The 17031-nt window shown below is 48.3% G+C and overlaps 1 protein-coding gene across 1 annotated transcript; it reads right to left on the bottom strand.

Annotated features, from left to right (window-relative positions):
• Positions 1-3232: 3232 nt before the first annotated feature.
• Positions 3233-16720, bottom strand: NGDN (neuroguidin). The gene is made up of 11 exons (XM_081168107.1): positions 16577-16720; positions 14821-14880; positions 14645-14716; positions 12791-12928; positions 11046-11130; positions 10884-10936; positions 8975-9098; positions 8637-8805; positions 6979-7135; positions 3993-4056; positions 3233-3390 (listed from the first exon to the last, which is right to left on the bottom strand). The coding sequence occupies exons 1-11, from the start codon at positions 16625-16627 to the stop codon at positions 3371-3373; spliced, it is 993 nt and encodes a 330-aa protein (XP_081024233.1). The 5' UTR covers positions 16628-16720; the 3' UTR covers positions 3233-3370.
• Between the last annotated feature and the right edge of the window lie 311 nt (positions 16721-17031).

Genomic DNA, 17031 nt, shown 5'->3' with positions numbered 1-17031 from the left:
TCCTGAAATTTATTATTATTAATACGGGATTGCAGCCTTAAATACAAAGGCAGCATCCCTTCAGAAACGAAGAGCAATTCCACAGATGTCAAAAAGCAGTAAGGAACAATCAGAGGGTGGAGGGGTGAAAACCTGGATATTGTGGGTGGGGGGGGAACCCAGCGACCCAGATGTATTTTATTTCAAATGGAAAACCCTTATGTGTTTAATGATATCACGCATGGCCTCACACTGGCCCTGTGGATAAATTATAAAATGACTTTGTCATGCGGGCTTTTCATTGCATGCCCCCCCCCCCCGCTTTCCCAATGCTTTTGCACTTGGGGAATTTAACGTACAGACGCGGGATTGGGCTTGCGAGGGGCAGGGTGGGGGAGAAGGGAAGGGGGCAGGAAAAAAAAACCTGCAAGGCAAGAGAATTTATGAAGAAAAAGAGAGGGAGCGAAGAGGGAAAACCGGGGAGGGGAGGGGAAAAATAACAACGGACGGACAGCAGGAAGAAGGAAGAAAGACAGAGAGCGATGAGGCTGGGGAGGGGGATGCAGCGAGAAAGAAACTGCAGCAATACATGGCACCAAATTAATTTGAGGACGGGAGCCGGAGGATGCGTGGATGGAATGAAAATGAGGCGGGTTGGGGGGGGGCAAAGAGGAAAGGAGTTGGGATACTGGGGGGGGGGGAGAGGTCCCTGCAGCACCACCTGGAGGAAAAACCAGTAAGTGCACTGGGATTACAGAAATGGTGGCAGTGGGTTGAGGGCAGGGAGCGATCTCCCAGGAAAAAAAGCAGTTTATTCGAAGGTGGTTCTTGCTCTCTTGAGTATAAAAAGGCCTCGGGTGGACCAGGCCACAGAGCGGGGCCTCCTCACATATTTAGTATTTTATCTTATTGCATTCACAGCCCCACCTTATTCCTCTGAGGGGCTCAAAGTGCCCATTTAATGCGAATGACCGCCTTGTGAGGGAGGTTAGCAACTGGCCAAGGAGTTTCACGGGCCCTGTGGGGATTCGAACCTTGATCTCCCAAGTTCCTATTCCAAAGCTTTTACGGCCGCATTTCCCCTTGAGATCTACCAATGCTCCCCTTGTGACTGCAGCCTGACCCCCCCAAAAAACCTCTCCCTGCTTTATCCCAAATATTTCATTCTTAAGTTTGTTCCGCCCCAAAAACCTGCTCATTTCCCCCTTCGCACCCGACCCCCGATATTCAAACCACAAAAGCCCCCCTTTATCCAGTCGTAGTCACGCCTGCGAGCCCCCCCCACTCTCTTGCTCTTAAAACCCCACTCCCCCCCCCACATTCACGCCTCTCCTCGCCCCTTACCCCCATCATAATCCCCTCCCGATAAAAACCGTGCTAATGAATTAATCTATTTCTCCTTTGCACTCTGGTAAAGGTCGTGGCGGCCGATGCTGACTCAGGAAACCCATGCCTGGGGGTGGGGTAGGATTCGAGATATTGTGGGTTTTTGGGGGGGGGGCGCAGGAGAAAATGGCCTCTGAGCTGAGGAGGGAAATTATGCATGTAGGGGAGACAGAACAATTAAGATGCCCTTGCAATTCAACCCCCCAACCCCTTGCAAACAGGCCTGGCTCCTCAATCCTGTGGAAATCCCTCTCTAAGCTCGCCGGAAAGCCAGCCCTCCCTTCTTCTGTCTCCAGCAGCGCCCCCCCCCAATTCCTCGAGTGTGTCAGGCGATTGATTTCCTCCCTGTGTTTATCGGATTCCACTTAGCCCGATCAGGGTTTAAAGCAGCGGAGGATTCCCCTTCCCGCTCCGGCCCCCCAAAACCAGGTCGATGGCATTGATTCTGCCAGTAGCTCTAAACCAGACAAGCAGGGGGGCGGGGGGAGAGAGAGAGAGAGAGAAAGAGAAAGAGACGTGGGGATTCCCGAATTAAAAAGGGGTTTCCTTGCTCAAGGGGAGGGAAAAAAAGAAAAAGAGATAAAAAAAAGAAAGGAGTTGCGAATTTACACGCCTCTTTTGACAGCGAGCAGAGAGGGAGGGGAGCAAGGCACACATTTTGGGGGGGGGCATGGGGATCAACATGGGGAGCAGGTTTTAGGAGGGATCGAGTGGTTACGGACCCGACTGAAAAATATATTATTTAACTGTGTTGATTTCCATTCCAAATCAATGGTGTCCCCCATGGGTATCTGGGGGTTGGGGAGACCTCCCCGCCCCAGGTTCCCAGTCTTCATTTTCAAAGGGAAAAAACAGACCAAGTTTCTAGACTATGAGGAGAAATGAAAACACTATTCTTATTTATTGCATCTATACCCCACCTAGGCACGCAGGCGGCGCTGTGGGTTAAACCACAGAGCCTAGGACTTGCAGATCAGAAGGCCAGCGGTTCAAATCCCCGTGATGGGGTGAGCTCCCGTTGCTCGGTCCCTGCTCCTGCCCACCTAGCAGTTCGAAAGCACGTCAAAGTGCAAGTAGATAAATAGGTACCGCTCCGGCGGGAAGGTAAACGGCGTTTTCGTGCGCTGCTCTGGTTCGTCAGAAGCGGCTTAGTCATGCTGGCCACATGACCCGGAAGCTGGACGCCGGCTCCCTCGGCCAATAAAGCGAGATGAGCGCCACAATCCCAGAGTCGTCCGTGACTGGACCTAAGGGTCAGGGGTCCCTTTACCTTTACTATACCCCACCTATTTTTCTCCAAGGAGTACAGTGGTGCTTCGCAAGACGAAAAGAATCCGTTCTGTGATTCTCTTCGTCTAGCGGTTTTTTCGTCTTGCGAAGCAAGCCCATTGACGGATTAGCGGATTAGCGGCTTAGAAAAAGGGGGGGAAGGAAAAAAAAACAGCAGGAACTCGCAAAACATTGTCGTCTTGCGAAGCAAGCCCATAGGAAATTCGTTTTGCGAAGCACCTCCAAAACGGAACTCTTTCGTCTAGCGAGTTTTCCGTCTTGCGAGGCACCACTGTATACATCTTTCTTCTCCCCCTCATTTAATCCCAACAACCCTGTGAGGTGGGGCTCGGCTGAGAGGCAGTGACTGGCCCCAAGGCCCACCCAGCGAAGCTTCATGGCTGAACCTTGGCTCTCCCAAGACTCTAGTAGTGTGACACGCTAACCAATGCACCATACTGCCTCCCTGCTTCTTCTTCTGTTTTGTGCGAGACAAACCAGCCTGCTCCCAGCTTTCTTTCTGATGCTTCCGCCCCATGAAGATCTCCTGCAGGTGGGTCTCTCCCACCCTCCCTTCACAAGATAGAAAGAAAAACACAACAAATCTTTTTTCTTTTTTTTTTGACAGGGAAAAGAGAAATGAGCGCTTGAGCTTTATTGTTACCAAATCTAATGGATGTGAAAAATCCTGAGATATTGGGGGTTGCAGAGATCGGTCCCAAGTACTGTGAGGGGGTTATCGCCTCTTGCGGAAACCTGGGGTGGGGTAGAACGAGAAAGAGAAAGAGAGAGAAAAAAAGAGTGAGTTAGTATAGAGGAGAGGACAGGACGTGTACATGGGTTATCTCATGCAGCTAGACCTCTGTGAGGAACTGGCATCAAGAAGGGGGACATGGGGTGAGGGGGAAGACTCGGGTGCTACAGAACAGCTTCCGGCAAAGTTTTTTCCCCTTACCCTCCAGGTACAAATTTTGCCAACCTGCTTTTCACTGGCCACATCAAGCAGCATGCGTTTAAAGCAGTACCCCCAGAACTTTATAAACAGTTACAGCTTCCCCCAGAGACTCCTGGGAACTGTAGTTTAAGGGCGCTGAGGGTTGCCCCAAAGAGCTACAATTCCCAGAGTTCCCTGGAAAGAGGGACTGAATGTTAAAGCACACTGGGAATTGTAGTTCTGGGAAAGGAATAATTCTCAGCACGCTTGACAAACAACATTTCCCAGGAGTCCTTCAAGGAAATTCCTGGCTTCCCAAGAGTGGTATCATAGAGCTTTAAGTGTAGGGTTCGACAGGGCCTCTGTGCGGACGAGGGTGAGCTTCGCCTCGCCAAGAAAACCAGAATCTTTCAATGGCACTTGCCTCTTTTCTGTTTTCCTCGTTTCATGCCGACCTTTTTCTTCTTCTTCCTCTGGGGGCCCGAATCCTGAAAGGCGGGAATGCGAGGAAAGAAACCATGAAAACCTTACACGGGGGACTTCCGGGTTGGCGCGATCGGGAAATGGCGGATTCCCTCCGAGCTCCGGAGGGAATCGGCTCAGCGGTGGATGGGTCTTTGCCGTGCCGGCGACACGGGGACCCTTAAAAACCGCAGGCGCGGAAGCCTGCGGACTGAAGACTCGGCGGGTGCCTTAAGCGCCCCCCCTGATTCGCAATGAGCCTTTTTAAAGGCTACGGAGGGGATACAGGGGACGGCGTGGCACTGAGAGTCGACCGCTACCGCCGCTGAGCGAAGCCGCGAGCCATAACTGGAGAGCGCTGACTTCCTTCCTTGAAATTCGGACTGAAAAAAGAACCCGTGAGTAATTTGGAACTGAACTTTAAAACTTTTACCTTTGGAATTTGAGACGACCGGGGGGTGTGCTAAAAGGAAGTCCCCACCCCCCCCCCTTGCAGACGATCCAGAGCAACGAAATAAGAACTAAGCTGGAGTGCCTACCCTGTAAAGGGTGAGTTTTAAAAAGACAGTAACTTCCAAGATTTAGAAAGGCAAATTTGAGCAGGAGAGTGGAGTGTTGGAAGAGTCTTTGTTTTGTGGTAAACAACCCTCCCTCCCGGGCCCGGGAGCGACCTGCTTTGGAGCCTGTATAGAGGAGCAGAATTTGACAGCTGTCAAAAGCTGTCAAATGGACTATTAATAGTGAAAAAAATTGCTGTTTAAGACCTCTCCGGATTAAAAGGAGTTACAATTGAACTAAAATTTTGAGAAACAAAGAAACAATAATAGGACAGAGGATTGTTGGAGAAAAGGTTACTCAGTAACCAGATTCCCTCTAGGGGGAATTCTGTGGAATTACAATGGCTGTGGGTGGAAAGATACTGAGAGAAATCGAAAGAATGTTCTCACTGGTGGGAACCCTACAGGAGCAGACTACAGCTATGAGTAAACAATTGACGACCTTGGATTTGGAAACAAGTAGTTCTGCTGAAAGTAATGAGGGCCTGAGTGAGAAAGAACCCACAGCTGAATTTGAAACAATAAACAAAGAAGAGGAGAAGACAAAACAAGAAAGAGAACAAGTGATCTGGGAAAGTACTAACCAGAAGCCGACATCTGGAGAACACAAGCAAGGAGACTATTGGATTAAATCCACTCTAAGCCTACGAAAGATACAGAAGATGAAAGTGGAGGCCCTGGGACTTTATGGAATTCAGGAGCTCGAAATAAAGAAGTACAATTGGGGCCTCCACATAGACTTTGATTTTGACTATCAGCAAGACTTAGGCCTTGTGGAAATTCCTCAGCAGTTGCCTTTAAATATGGGAAGAGACTATGGACTGATTGGATTGATTGTTAAGGAAATCTTTCGAGACTCGATGATAGACAAAAAGGACTACCAACAAAACCGGCGGAGAGGGACTAAAAGAGAATTGAGAGCCTCGGATATCCGGAATCCAGGCTAAAAACTGTTAATTTGGACATGTCTCGGGAAAGGACGCAAAGCGGGGAGGGGAGGGAGGGAAGTATCAAATTTAAACAACACTCAAGACCAGGGGGTTTAGTATTAAGAAAATTATGTAAGAAAAAATGAGAAATCGAGGGAAGAGAATTGGGGTCCAACTTAGGGAAAATTTATTTTTTTTTTTGTTTTTTATAAAAGGATTAATATTAAGATGGAAGAAATGCCAACTTGCTGACATAAGTTTGGGAATAGGGATGCAGGGGAGGGGGTGGGGGGAAGTCAAGGACTAGGGTTAGAAAATAAGATTTTCGGGAACTATTTTTGTTCGTTGTTTTTTATGTTTGTTTTGGTGTGTTGTTTGTGTTTATATAAAATGTGAAAACCCAATAAAAATATTTTTAAAAAAAAAAAAAAATGAAAACCTTACACGGAACTGCAGGCTGCCATCAAACGGCATTTTAAATCGCATCTTTTGACGCGCAGCCAGAGATTTTTGAACTGACTGTTAGCTGCTTAAGCAGACCGTCAAGCGACCCTTAGCTTTGTGGTTCACCTACACAAAGCAGGCCTAGCCAAATGTCATTCGAAAAGTGAATGGCGGGAACATTTTATGGCGCCACCTCTCCAGCAACCAAGTGGGACAGGACACTGGTTCCATTTCCGGGACGCAGGCAAAGCAGCACGACACTGCTTTGTTATTTACAACTAATCCAGAATGCGGCTGCTAGACTGGTGACTGGGAGCGGCCGCCAAGACCACATAACACTGGTCCTGAAAGACCTACATTGGCTCCCAGTATGTTTCCGAGCACAATTCAAAGCGTTGGTGCTTTAAAGCCCTAAACGGCCTTGGCCCCGAGCCTCTCCACCCCCATCACCCCCAAGTTACAGGGAACCAGGCAGAGGGCCTTCTTGGTGGTGGTGCCTGCCCTGTGGAATGCCCTCCCATCAGATGTCAAGGAAATAAGCAACTATCTGACTTTTAGAAGACATCTGAAGGCAGCCCTGTTTGATTGCATTTTTTATATTTTGCTGGAAGCCGCCCAGAGTGGCTGTGGTTTAAATATTATTACTAATTATTATTATTATTAAGTTGTTGTTGCTGTTTAGTCGTGTCCTACTCTTCGTGACCCCATGGACCAGAGCACGCCAGGCACTCCTGTCTTCCACTGCCTCCCGCAGTTTGGTCAAACTCATGCTGGTAGCTTTGAGAACACTGTTAGGAGGCCCCTATTCACCTCTGAGCTATAATTCCCAGAGTTCCCACAGTCGGAAACGCACTAGAAATTTCCCTGTGGGAAACCGTCAATCCACTATGCAAACACTCGCATCACGAACAATTTCCAGCGAACGCACTGAGTTCAGAAAGCGGGACTTGCATGAATACCTTCCAAATTTCTACTTTGTGTGATTCAGGCAAGAGCCGCCCACCCACCCACGGCTCACCTCTCCCAATGGGGCTGCTGCCCCGGTCAACGCGGTGATGTCCCCGAAGTGGGTGAGGGAGCTGAGCTGCGAGCCCAGGTCCCCCACTCGTCGACGGCGCGCCTTCTCCTTCCGGGTCACGTTGAGACGGACCATCATGCTCTCCTCGTAGTTTGTCCTGCAGAATGAAGCCACGGGGAAGGCAGGGAGAATTGTTACCAAAACTCAAGGCGACCGGCTTTAGCAGGTACGCTGCCTCTGAATGTGGCTGCTCCACCAGCCGCTGTGGACCAATAGAAAGATCTCTCTTGGACACACACATCCTGCCGCTCATTTGAACATGGAGATCATCTTCCTGGCAGGAAGAGCAGCTCAGAGGCGGGACTAGTTGCCGTGGAGATATCCAGAGACCCTCTGAGGGGGCACTTCTGGAAGTTCCCAGCACCCCTGAGGTCCGGTTGGCCTTCACTAGGGATTGCGCTTTTAGTGCCCTGTGGAACTCCCTGCCACTAGGGGGTTTGGCAGGAATCAACCTTGCCTACGTTCAGATGTCTTCTGAAAACTGCTTCAAAATGTGGGGTTTTTTCTTAAAGCAGCCAGCAGCTACCGAGGCTCAAACTCCAGAATCCCTGCACTCAACAGGGGCTGGACTGCGCTTTGAAAGGCAGTCTCTCCAACCTTCCCACAGGGCCTGTGGCTTTTGCAGCTCTGGCGTGGAGCCCGGAAGCTTGATCTCCCAGCATGCTCCACCCTCTTCCTGAAAACAGCCCCCAGAATCCCTTGCAACACCCACGCTCCGCTCTGAGAAAACCCAAAACCCTCAGACCAGAAGAAGCGCAGAAAATTAGGCATTGTGTGGAGGGAAGATTCTCTTCCCTCTCTTTTCATACCAGAATCCATGGGTGATGGCTAAACTATGGAATTCACCACAAGATGTAGCGGAGTCCAAACCGGCTACAGTGGTACCTTGGTTCTCAAACTTAATTCGTTCCAGAAGTCCATTACAAAACCAAAGCGTTCCAAAACCAAGGCACACTTTCCCATAGAAAGCAACTCAGAATAGATTAATCCGTTCTGGACTTTTAAAAGCAACCCCTAAAACAGCAATTTAACATGGATGTTACTATCTAACGAGACCATTGAACCATAAAATGAAAGCAATAAACAATGTACTGCAGTCACACCATCAATCCGTCAGTCCACACAGTCACAAAAACAAAACAAAAAGGAGCCGCAGAAGCAAAAACGCAAAATAAGTAGCAAAAACAGGCAGACCTCAGCGTAACACTCCAAATGGAAGTGTGGCACTCAAAACGGAGCACGTTCAGCTTCCGAAAAAAGTTCACAAACCGGAACACTTCCGGGTTTGCAGTGTTTGGTTTCCAAGTTGTTTGAGTACCAAAGCGCGTGACAACCACGGTAACACTGTATTTCCTACCACACCTGTGCCTCAAAAGAATAGTTCTTGGGATTCACAAGTGAGGACAGCACGTTCGCGGGGTTTCCCGTTTGCTGGACCACAGTGAGAACAGGCTGCTGGAGGAGACTTAATCCAGCTTCATCCTGGGCTTCATCCAGCCCCCGAGCTCTTCCTGGCTTCTCACTGCCCTTCCACTTGCCAAGACACACTGGACTTCTGCCCCTCTCTTCCCCAGGGCTCCCCACCCCTCCAAACTAACCGGTGCTCATCCTCTCGGCTCTGCCGGCTGGCGTGAGCGTAGCGCCCTTCGCGGACCTCTTCCGGGGCATCCGAGTACTGCTCCTTCAGCTCCCGGATGATGGAGCTGCTGAGCGCTCGCTTTTTGGCCTGCTCCAGAAGCTTCTTCTCCCTCTCAGCTTCCGTTTCATCTGAGGCAAAGAGATGCAACAGTCTGACACGGCCTGGCGCAGCCAACTACCAGCCGCTCGATTGCAGCCACTTCTGGGGTGGGGCAAGGGCAAATTTGCCAGCACCGCGTCCCAGCTCTGGTTAGCAATGCCACACCAACCTTCCTCTACCGCCACCCAAATTGCATACCATAATGTACAGGAACCAGGCGGGGCGGGACGTATTTCCTGCTCCCTCCTTTGGACGCCCCCTTCCCAGAATTCTTTGCGCCACCAGCGGCTTCTTCATGTTCGCTCTCCTCCGAGTCGTCAAGCTGCAATTAAGAGAGGAAAAAGACACGGGGATCAAGCATTTTTTTTAGTTATTACACTGGTACCTCAGGTTACATACGCTTCAGGTTACAGCTCCGCTAACCCAGAAACAGTGCTTCAGGTTAAGAACTTTGCTTCAGGATGAGAACAGAAATCGTGCTCTGGCGGCGCGGCGGCAGCAGGAGGCCCCATTAGCGAAAGTGGTGCTTCAGGTTAAGAACAGTTTCAGGTTAAGTACGGACCTCCGGAACGAATTAAGTACTTAACCCGAGGTACCATTGTAAATGCCTTCTGACAGGACCTCAATTGGTTCAAGAACAGGCAAGGCCCCAACCAGCCACATCAACATTTGTTTGCCATGATTCTTCCCTTTTTAAAATAAACGTTTGGTTGCTGGGATTCTTGAACACACAAGCCTTGGCCTGCTCCACCGAGGCGTTATAAAATCCTTATTTATATGGTGCGAATCTAGCATCTGGTGGGGAGGCACTGTACAGGTGTAACAAGGAGGGCAGAATACAATCATTCAATGCCCAGTGTTTCACAATCTGAAAATGATACAACCCTCTTCATTCTAAGCCAGCATGGCCAATGGCCAGGGGTGATGGGAGGCTGCTGTTCAACAACATACAGAACCCAAGGTGGGGAGGGCGGATCGTAAAATACATCAAACCCCCACAAAATGGAGCTTGAAGGAAGTGGGAAACTTCTTCACGGGCCGGAGAGTAAGAAAGGGGAAGAGTGCCAACAAATACAAGAATTAATGTAGGAACAGGAAAGACCAAAGAAACAAACAAATAATGAAGCTTTTAAGTATACCTGAAGGAGCGTCTCCAACCCCATCGTTCTACCCGGACACTGAGGTCCAGCACCGAGGGCCTTCTGGTGGTTCCCTCACTGTGAGAAGCCAAGTTACAGGGAACCAGGCAGAGGGCCTTCTCGGTAGTGGCGCCCACCCTGTGGAACACCCTCCCACCAGATGTCAAAGAGAACAACAACTACCAGGCTTTTAGAAGAGATCTGAAGGCAGCCCTGTTTTGGGAAGCTTTTAATGTTTGATGTATTATAGTATTTTAATATTCTTTTGGAAGCCGCCCAGAGTGGCTGGGGAAGCCCAGCCAGATGGGCGGGGTATAAATAATAAATTATTATTATTATTAAGTAGTTTCTTAAAAGTGAAGCTCAGTCGGTAGAGCATGGGACTTAATCGCAGGGTGGTGGGTTCAAGTCCCACAATAGGCAAAAGATTCCTGCATTGCAGAAGGTTGAACTTCGTGGTCCCTCTCAACTCTACAGCTATGATTCTATGAATCGAGACGAGGCACACCTTAACCACTTGGAAATCTTGAAGTTTGTCACATTTTCATAAGGGCTCATTTAAAAGTGATGCAGAAACGCACACATCAAAAGCAGTAATGATGTAAGAATTGCATTTTTAAAAAATTTCTTAATTCTAAACTAAGAACAAAAAAAGCTGCTGAATTACAGAACCTTACTCAGATGTAAAGTCCCACGGTAGACAAAGGCTTCTGGTAAAAGTATTGCATTTGGTTGACATCAGAAAATATAAGCTCTCATGCTCCCCGAAAAGGAAACTCCAGAGAACTGGTGCCACCACCGATAAGGCCCCGCCAAACAATAGGCCCTGAACAGGCCCTTCTATTTTGTGTCTCTAAAATGAGCAAGGACATGCCACTCCAGACCAATGCCAGCCCACCGCTACTTCTGGCAAACCCAGAAGGCCTTGCTCCTGAACCAAAGCCGCCCCCAGCACCTGTTTGTCATACCTTGCTCATCAGGTTGCCAGGATTCGGCTTGAACCGCAGTGGGTCGTTTTCGCCTGGAAAGAAAAGTGTCCCGGGATTGCAAATTAGGCTGCACTCTCGGAAGAGCCCTCGGATTGCCTCCCTCCTCCCCACTCTGAAGCTGCAAATGTCCGCATGTCTCACCCAGCGCCCCTGTGACGGCCGCCTTCACAAGTTTGTCCACCTGGTACTTCAACTTCTGGTCAATGGGACGCATCTTCTCCAAGACCTGCCAAGATGTCAAGGACAGGGAGGGGTCAGCCTGCAGCCTGACCAGAGACAGACCCACAATTCGTCCAGCTCGGCAGCGGGAACAGCGAGTGTCAAATATACAAAGAGTCACCCTTAATCTGGAGGTGCTGGTGACTGAAGCAGAGATGTTCCACGCAGAACAAGGGTCTTAACACTGCGCTGCAGACCCTACAACTCGGCCATGCAGGTGGAAAGACCAACAGGTATCCCGCATGCAGGTAAGATCGAGGCACCATTAGCGAGAGGGAAACTAGACTGGAAGGTGGGTGATTGCCTGCTCTTGATGGGGTTCTGCTCCCTCTGAAGGAATGGGTACTTCTGGGTCCACTGCTGTCCCTTGAGACTCAGGTGGTCAAAGTGCCTTCCATCAGCTTTGGCTGGGGACCCAGCTGTGCCCGTCCTTTGGGCAAGGATAGACTAACTTCTGCCGTCTATGCTCTGGTAACCTCCAGGCTAGATTACTGCAGTGTGTTATACATAGGGCTGCCTCTGTATATGGTTCAGAAATAATAGGTAAAGGTAAAGGGACCCCTGACCTTTAGGTCCAGTTGCGGACGACTCTGGGGTTGTGGCGGTCATCTCGCTTTATTGGCCGAAGGAGCCAGCGTACAGCTTCCGGGTCATGTGGCCTGCATGACTAAGCCGCTTCTGGCGAACCAGAGCAGCGCATGGAAACGCCGTTTACCTTCCCACCAGAGCGATACCTATTTATCTACTTGCACTTTGAGGTGCTTTTGAACTGCTAGGTTGGCAGGAGCAGGGACCGAGCAACGGGAGCTCACCCCGTCACAGGGATTCAAACCGCCAACCTTCTGATCGGTAAGCCCTAAACTCTGTGGTTTAGACCACAGCGCCACCTGTGTCCCTCTCGGAAATAATAATAATTTATGATTTCCCTAGCCACCCTGGGCGGCTTTCAACAGAACATTAAAAACAGAATAAAACTTCAAACGTTAAAAACTTCCCTAAACAGGGCTGCCTTCAGATATCTTCGACAAGTTGGATAGTTGTTTATTTCCTTGACATCTGATGGGAGGGTGTTCCACAGGGCGGGCGCTACTACCCAGAAGGCCCTCTGCCTGGAATCTTCCAAGCAGTGCAGAATTCCGCAACCAGGTTGCTCACGGTTTGAGGATATAAAGCCAATCCTGGCTACCAATTAGTTTCCAAGCCCAATTCAAAGTGCTGGTTTTGACCGATAAAGCCTTCGTTGGCTCAGCACCACAATGCCTGCCTCAAGGACCACCTCTCCTCATAGGAACCAAACCAGGCCCTGCAATCAACATCTGAGGCCCTTTGTCATGTGCCTCATCCATGAGAGGTTTGGAGGGCGGCAACACGAGAAAGGGCCTTTACTGTGGTGGCTCCCCATTTGTGGAATACTCTCCCCAGGCACCTTCGTTACATTCCTCTTCCCGGAGGCCTTTAACGATCTGTGACCTTTAGAAATGTGTGGGATGTTTCTAACGTATTTCTTTTTTCCTGTGTTATCTATGTGAGCTTTTTTCTTATCTGTCTGGCTGGTTGGCTTCAAGATGCTCTGGGTCGCCCAGGGCAAAACAAAGCAACTAACCAATTCAGTAAGGAATCATCACTGCAAAGGTTTCCCCTATTCCAGGCCTCCTCCCCCCGCCTACCGTTCTGGTTTCCACCAAGCGCATCAAGGCAGGGTTGTCAGCCAGGGAGTTCCCCGAAGTTTTTTCCAGGATCAGGTGAGAGAGGTCTTGGAGATAGAGGAGCAGCAGCTGGTCTTTCACTTCCAAGAAACTGAGGCCCTGGGAGTGAGAAAGAGTAAGGGGTGGTTTTGGAAGCGCATGGGAACTCTGGTGTGGCACGGATTCTGGCCATGACAGAAAAGCTAATGCATAAAGTTCATTCACACAGAGGTATCAAGGAAAGACACATGTTATTCAATCTGGTTTGACTTGGTTAAATATATAAATGGGGGAGCAGAGCCCTCTCCCCCAATACGCCAACAAGAGAAATTATGGGACATTTTTAACTGGAAAGAAAGTTGGCAGAAATGACTGGCAGAATCCGAGATCAGGGAGAAGAAATGGTGGAAGAAGACTGGAAGAAATTTAAAGACTATCTGCAGAAATACTGTAAAATTAATGAATGTTAAAATGATGTTGGACTGAAAATAAGTGGTTTTGGTATTAAGGCTAATAAGAATATGTAAATATAGATAGTTATATGGATGAAAATTTATAGTTATAATAGGTTAAGAATATAGAGTAAAGATAAATGAAAGAGGGTAAGGATTTGCTGAAAGGATTTAATAAACGGGAATACAAAAAGGGGAGGTGTGAGGAGGTCAAGGAAATAAGCAAATGAGCCTAAAGATATTGAAAAATGGATTATTTCTTCTTCTTTTTTCTTCTTTTTCTACTTGTTTAAATGTCTGTTTTTTCTGTATTTTTTATTATACTGTTTTTCTTTTCTGTAAAATCTCAATAAATATTTTTTTTTTAAAAAAGAAAGACTTGAAGTCAGAGATCAGTGGCCAGTACCTTGGGAATTCAATGGTATTTTCTTTACGATAGCCTTCTCCCATGCAGGTGCCCCTCCCCTAGTTTTGGACTACAACTCCCATCATCCCTCATGAGAGACCATGATGCCTGGGACAGGTGGGAGTTGCGAGTCCCACAATACTCAGTTCGTACTAACCTTTGGAACTCCCTGCCTATTGATTCCAGGCAGGGGCCTTTCCTGTACTGTTTTCAGCACTTGCTAAAAACATTTTTTAGGCAAGGCTATCGAGACATGCAGAATGTTGATGCGTATTTTAATCTGCCTTTCCATTTAAAATTGATTCTGATTATTTCTTGAATGTTTTATCACCTTTAACATTTATTTAAACTGAAATTTTCATTTTTATTCTTTTTGAAAAAGGCTTTGAGGTATTTGCAAAAATAAAAAATAAAAAATCAAGTGGTATATGATTGTTTTTGAAACAAAATTAAGTAGAAAAGTTTGTCCATATAAACAGGCAGCTTGTTATTTACTGTATTTTTTGCTCCACAAGACACACCTTTTCCCTCCTAAAAAGTAAGGGGAAATGTGTGTGCGCCTTATGGAGCAAATGCAGGCTGCGCAGCTATCCCAGAAGCCAGAACAGCGATCCCTCTCACTGTTCTGGCTTCTGGCATTCGGAATATTTTTTTTCTTGTTTTCCTCCTCCAAAAACTAGCTGCGTCTTATGGAGTGAAAAATACAGTATATATCAAAGCAGTGCATCATAAAATCATTCAAACTTCAGAATTATAAAACTTGGGGGAGGGCTGCCTTAGCTGAATGCTCTGGGGACTGAGGCCTGCCCCAAAGCTGGAGCACAGTAACGGGAAGGGCACTCTTCACGTGCTCAGAGGCACCTGCCTTTTTTGGGGGGGGGTTCACATTACCATACCAAGAAATGGAGCAGTCACAGAGAAGCCAGGGCCAGGTGCGAATTAGGCTCCCCACCCCAAATTCCTCCAAGAACAACTCACCTTCTCGGTGGGGTAGGCTCCTGCCCGAACCTTCTGCGCCAGAGTCTGTACATGATGGGTCACTGCAACCACCTGTACCCCAGCAAGAGGCAAAATAAGAAAGATTGTGAAGCTTAAAGAGGGATGGGAGATGGGACGTCTGCCGGGAAAGGGAAAAGGAAGAAGGTGTCCCTCACCTGGTCCTGGAGGGATTTCAAGAGGCCGAGGGCTGCCGGCAGATCTGCTTCCACTCTCTCCTAGAGCAAGGAGGAAAACAGAAAGGAGGGGAAATTTTCAAAATATGCACCTCTCCCCTCCCAAAGCAAGCGGGGAAAGCAAACTGGCCATAATATGGTGAACAACCCCAGAACGCACTGCCACAGCTTTTAACGAACCAGAAAGCGCTCCAGATATGGAAGAAAAACCCCACCAGGAACAGTCAGCCGCCAGGAATGATGGAGGTTTTGGTCCAAAATCTCTGGAGAGCAGAAGGTCGGGCTTCTCTCCCCCATCATCCTCTCACCTGCCTCACTGCTCCCAATACCAAAATGCACAATTTCCTCATATAAAAGGCCTCTCTGTTAGAACCTCACCCCAAAATCCCTTGGTAAAGCATATCCGGCCACCGTCACCCACGCCATGGTCCCATCCAGACAAGGGCCCCATCCACACAATGCTTTTAAATCGCTAACTGTAGTTTGTTAAGGGTGCTGCGAGGGGTTAGGGGACTTCCAATTCCCCTCTTGGAGCTACAATTCCCAGAGTTATTTCAGGGAAAACCGTGAACGGCTGCTTAAAGCGGCGTCATTGTGCTTTAAATGTTTGGTGCAAACATGGCCTAGATTAGCGCAACGCATTCCATGCCTTAAAAAATGGTTCTGAAAACATTCTGAAATGGGTCTAAAAATAATATATAGCTGTAAACACTTGGCAATCATTTAAATGATTGCTAATCAATTTTACACACGATTTACCTACTGAGCAAAGCTTAATTATATCAATTCAACCAAACTATATTTTGAATTCCGAGGGCACCCCTGATTTTGGGAAGCTGAAATTCTACAAGCCCCAGTAAAACATGCACAGAGTTGCACTGCTCATTTCTAAAGTGTGAGGTACAGAATTTTTTGGTTTTTTAAAATTACCTTTGCTATTTAGTTACTAACCAACAAAATTAGCTTTAAGCAGGTTCTTCTAGGTATGAGAGATTATTATCACACCTATATAAAATAAGGAACACCATTTCTACTTAAGTAGAGATAACGGAGAGATAAATCAAATGAGAACCCAAATGAAAAGGGTTTTCAAAAGGCAGGACAGAAGAAATAAAGAAGACAAAACTGGACTCATTCTAGCCTACAGGATATCCTAATATCCTCCATCCTGAAGCCAGCCAGAACCCCATTTGTTGGGATCAGCAGTTGGGAATGGCTTAAACCCCGCATGGCACTCTTTCATCAAAAGCATCATTCTTTTAATATTAAAAATCTCTAAGAGGAGTTACCAAGGTACAACACTGAAAAATAAAACCACCGTAAAATCAAGAGCTACGACCTGAAGACCGACAAGAAGAGCGTTGTAAAAAAAGGAAATAACATTTTAAATGGGTTTTTTTTTGTGGGAGGGGTGTGTGTCGGTAAATGGTTTGTTCTGTTCTTGTTCTTACTGCGTATTTTTGCATTTTTATGCTGTTAGCCAACCCGAGACATCCGGTATACAAACTTAATAAACAAACAAACAAATGCGCATACAATAAACAACAGAGTTCAATAATCTTATGGGGCTGGACAAGAAGGGTGGGGAGTTACATACTGGCATCATGAAGCAACTGGGCTGGTGTAAATTCAGGAACGTGCCTGCAAGAACTGAGAGATCAAAGCAAGGCCCTCTGCACATGCTCAGGGGCACCCTTGCCTCGATCCCCGCCCCTCCCTCGCGCCTTCCCCTTCTTACCCCCAGGTCCAGAGAGGCAGGCGGCCCAGGCTGACTCTCCGCCATGGCCATCGCTCCTACTCCCACGTGGAAAGGAAGGAGCCTCCAATCATCTGGGGTGGAACACCCCGCCTTCTTTGAGGGCGCGGACCAATCAAAACGTAGCCTCCCCCCCCTTCGTGAGAGTTCGGGCCAATGGTCGGAAGGCTTCGGCCCCGCGGGAGCCCCTTCCAGCCAATCGCGCGGAGGACGAGGTCCAAGGCGGAGCCGCGAATGTCCGTGTGCGAAGGGGCCTCGTCGACTTCCGCCTCTTTGCAAAGAGGAACGCCCCGTTGCTATAGAAATGACCAATAGCGCCCGAAAGGCCGCCTCCTGCGGGGAACGTTTGGCCAATGAGGCGACAAGGTTTGGGCCGCTCTGGCAACGCTGGCCAATCAGAGGCACGGAGAGGCGGTTGCGAAGCGAAACAGAGAAAA

This window comes from Podarcis bocagei (assembly GCF_964188305.1).
Source record: "Podarcis bocagei genome assembly, chromosome: 13".
Lineage (NCBI taxonomy): Eukaryota > Metazoa > Chordata > Lepidosauria > Squamata > Lacertidae > Podarcis > Podarcis bocagei.
The sequence above is the reverse complement of the archived record's forward strand: the minus strand, read 5'-3'. Positions and strand labels throughout refer to the sequence as shown.

Bases quoted from the DNA above. Each gene is read 5' to 3' on its own strand.
- NGDN (XM_081168107.1), bottom strand. From the start codon at position 16,627: ATGGCCATGGCGGAGAGTCAGCCTGGGCCGCCTGCCTCTCTGGACCTG. The intron at 9,099-10,883 runs GTATGACAAACA...TCTTAATTGCAG, and splicing joins CTGGCAACCTGATGAGCAAG to CTTGACGACTCGGAGGAGAG. The intron at 8,806-8,974 runs GTATGCAATTTG...TCTTTGCCTCAG, and splicing joins CCTGGTTCCTGTACATTATG to ATGAAACGGAAGCTGAGAGG.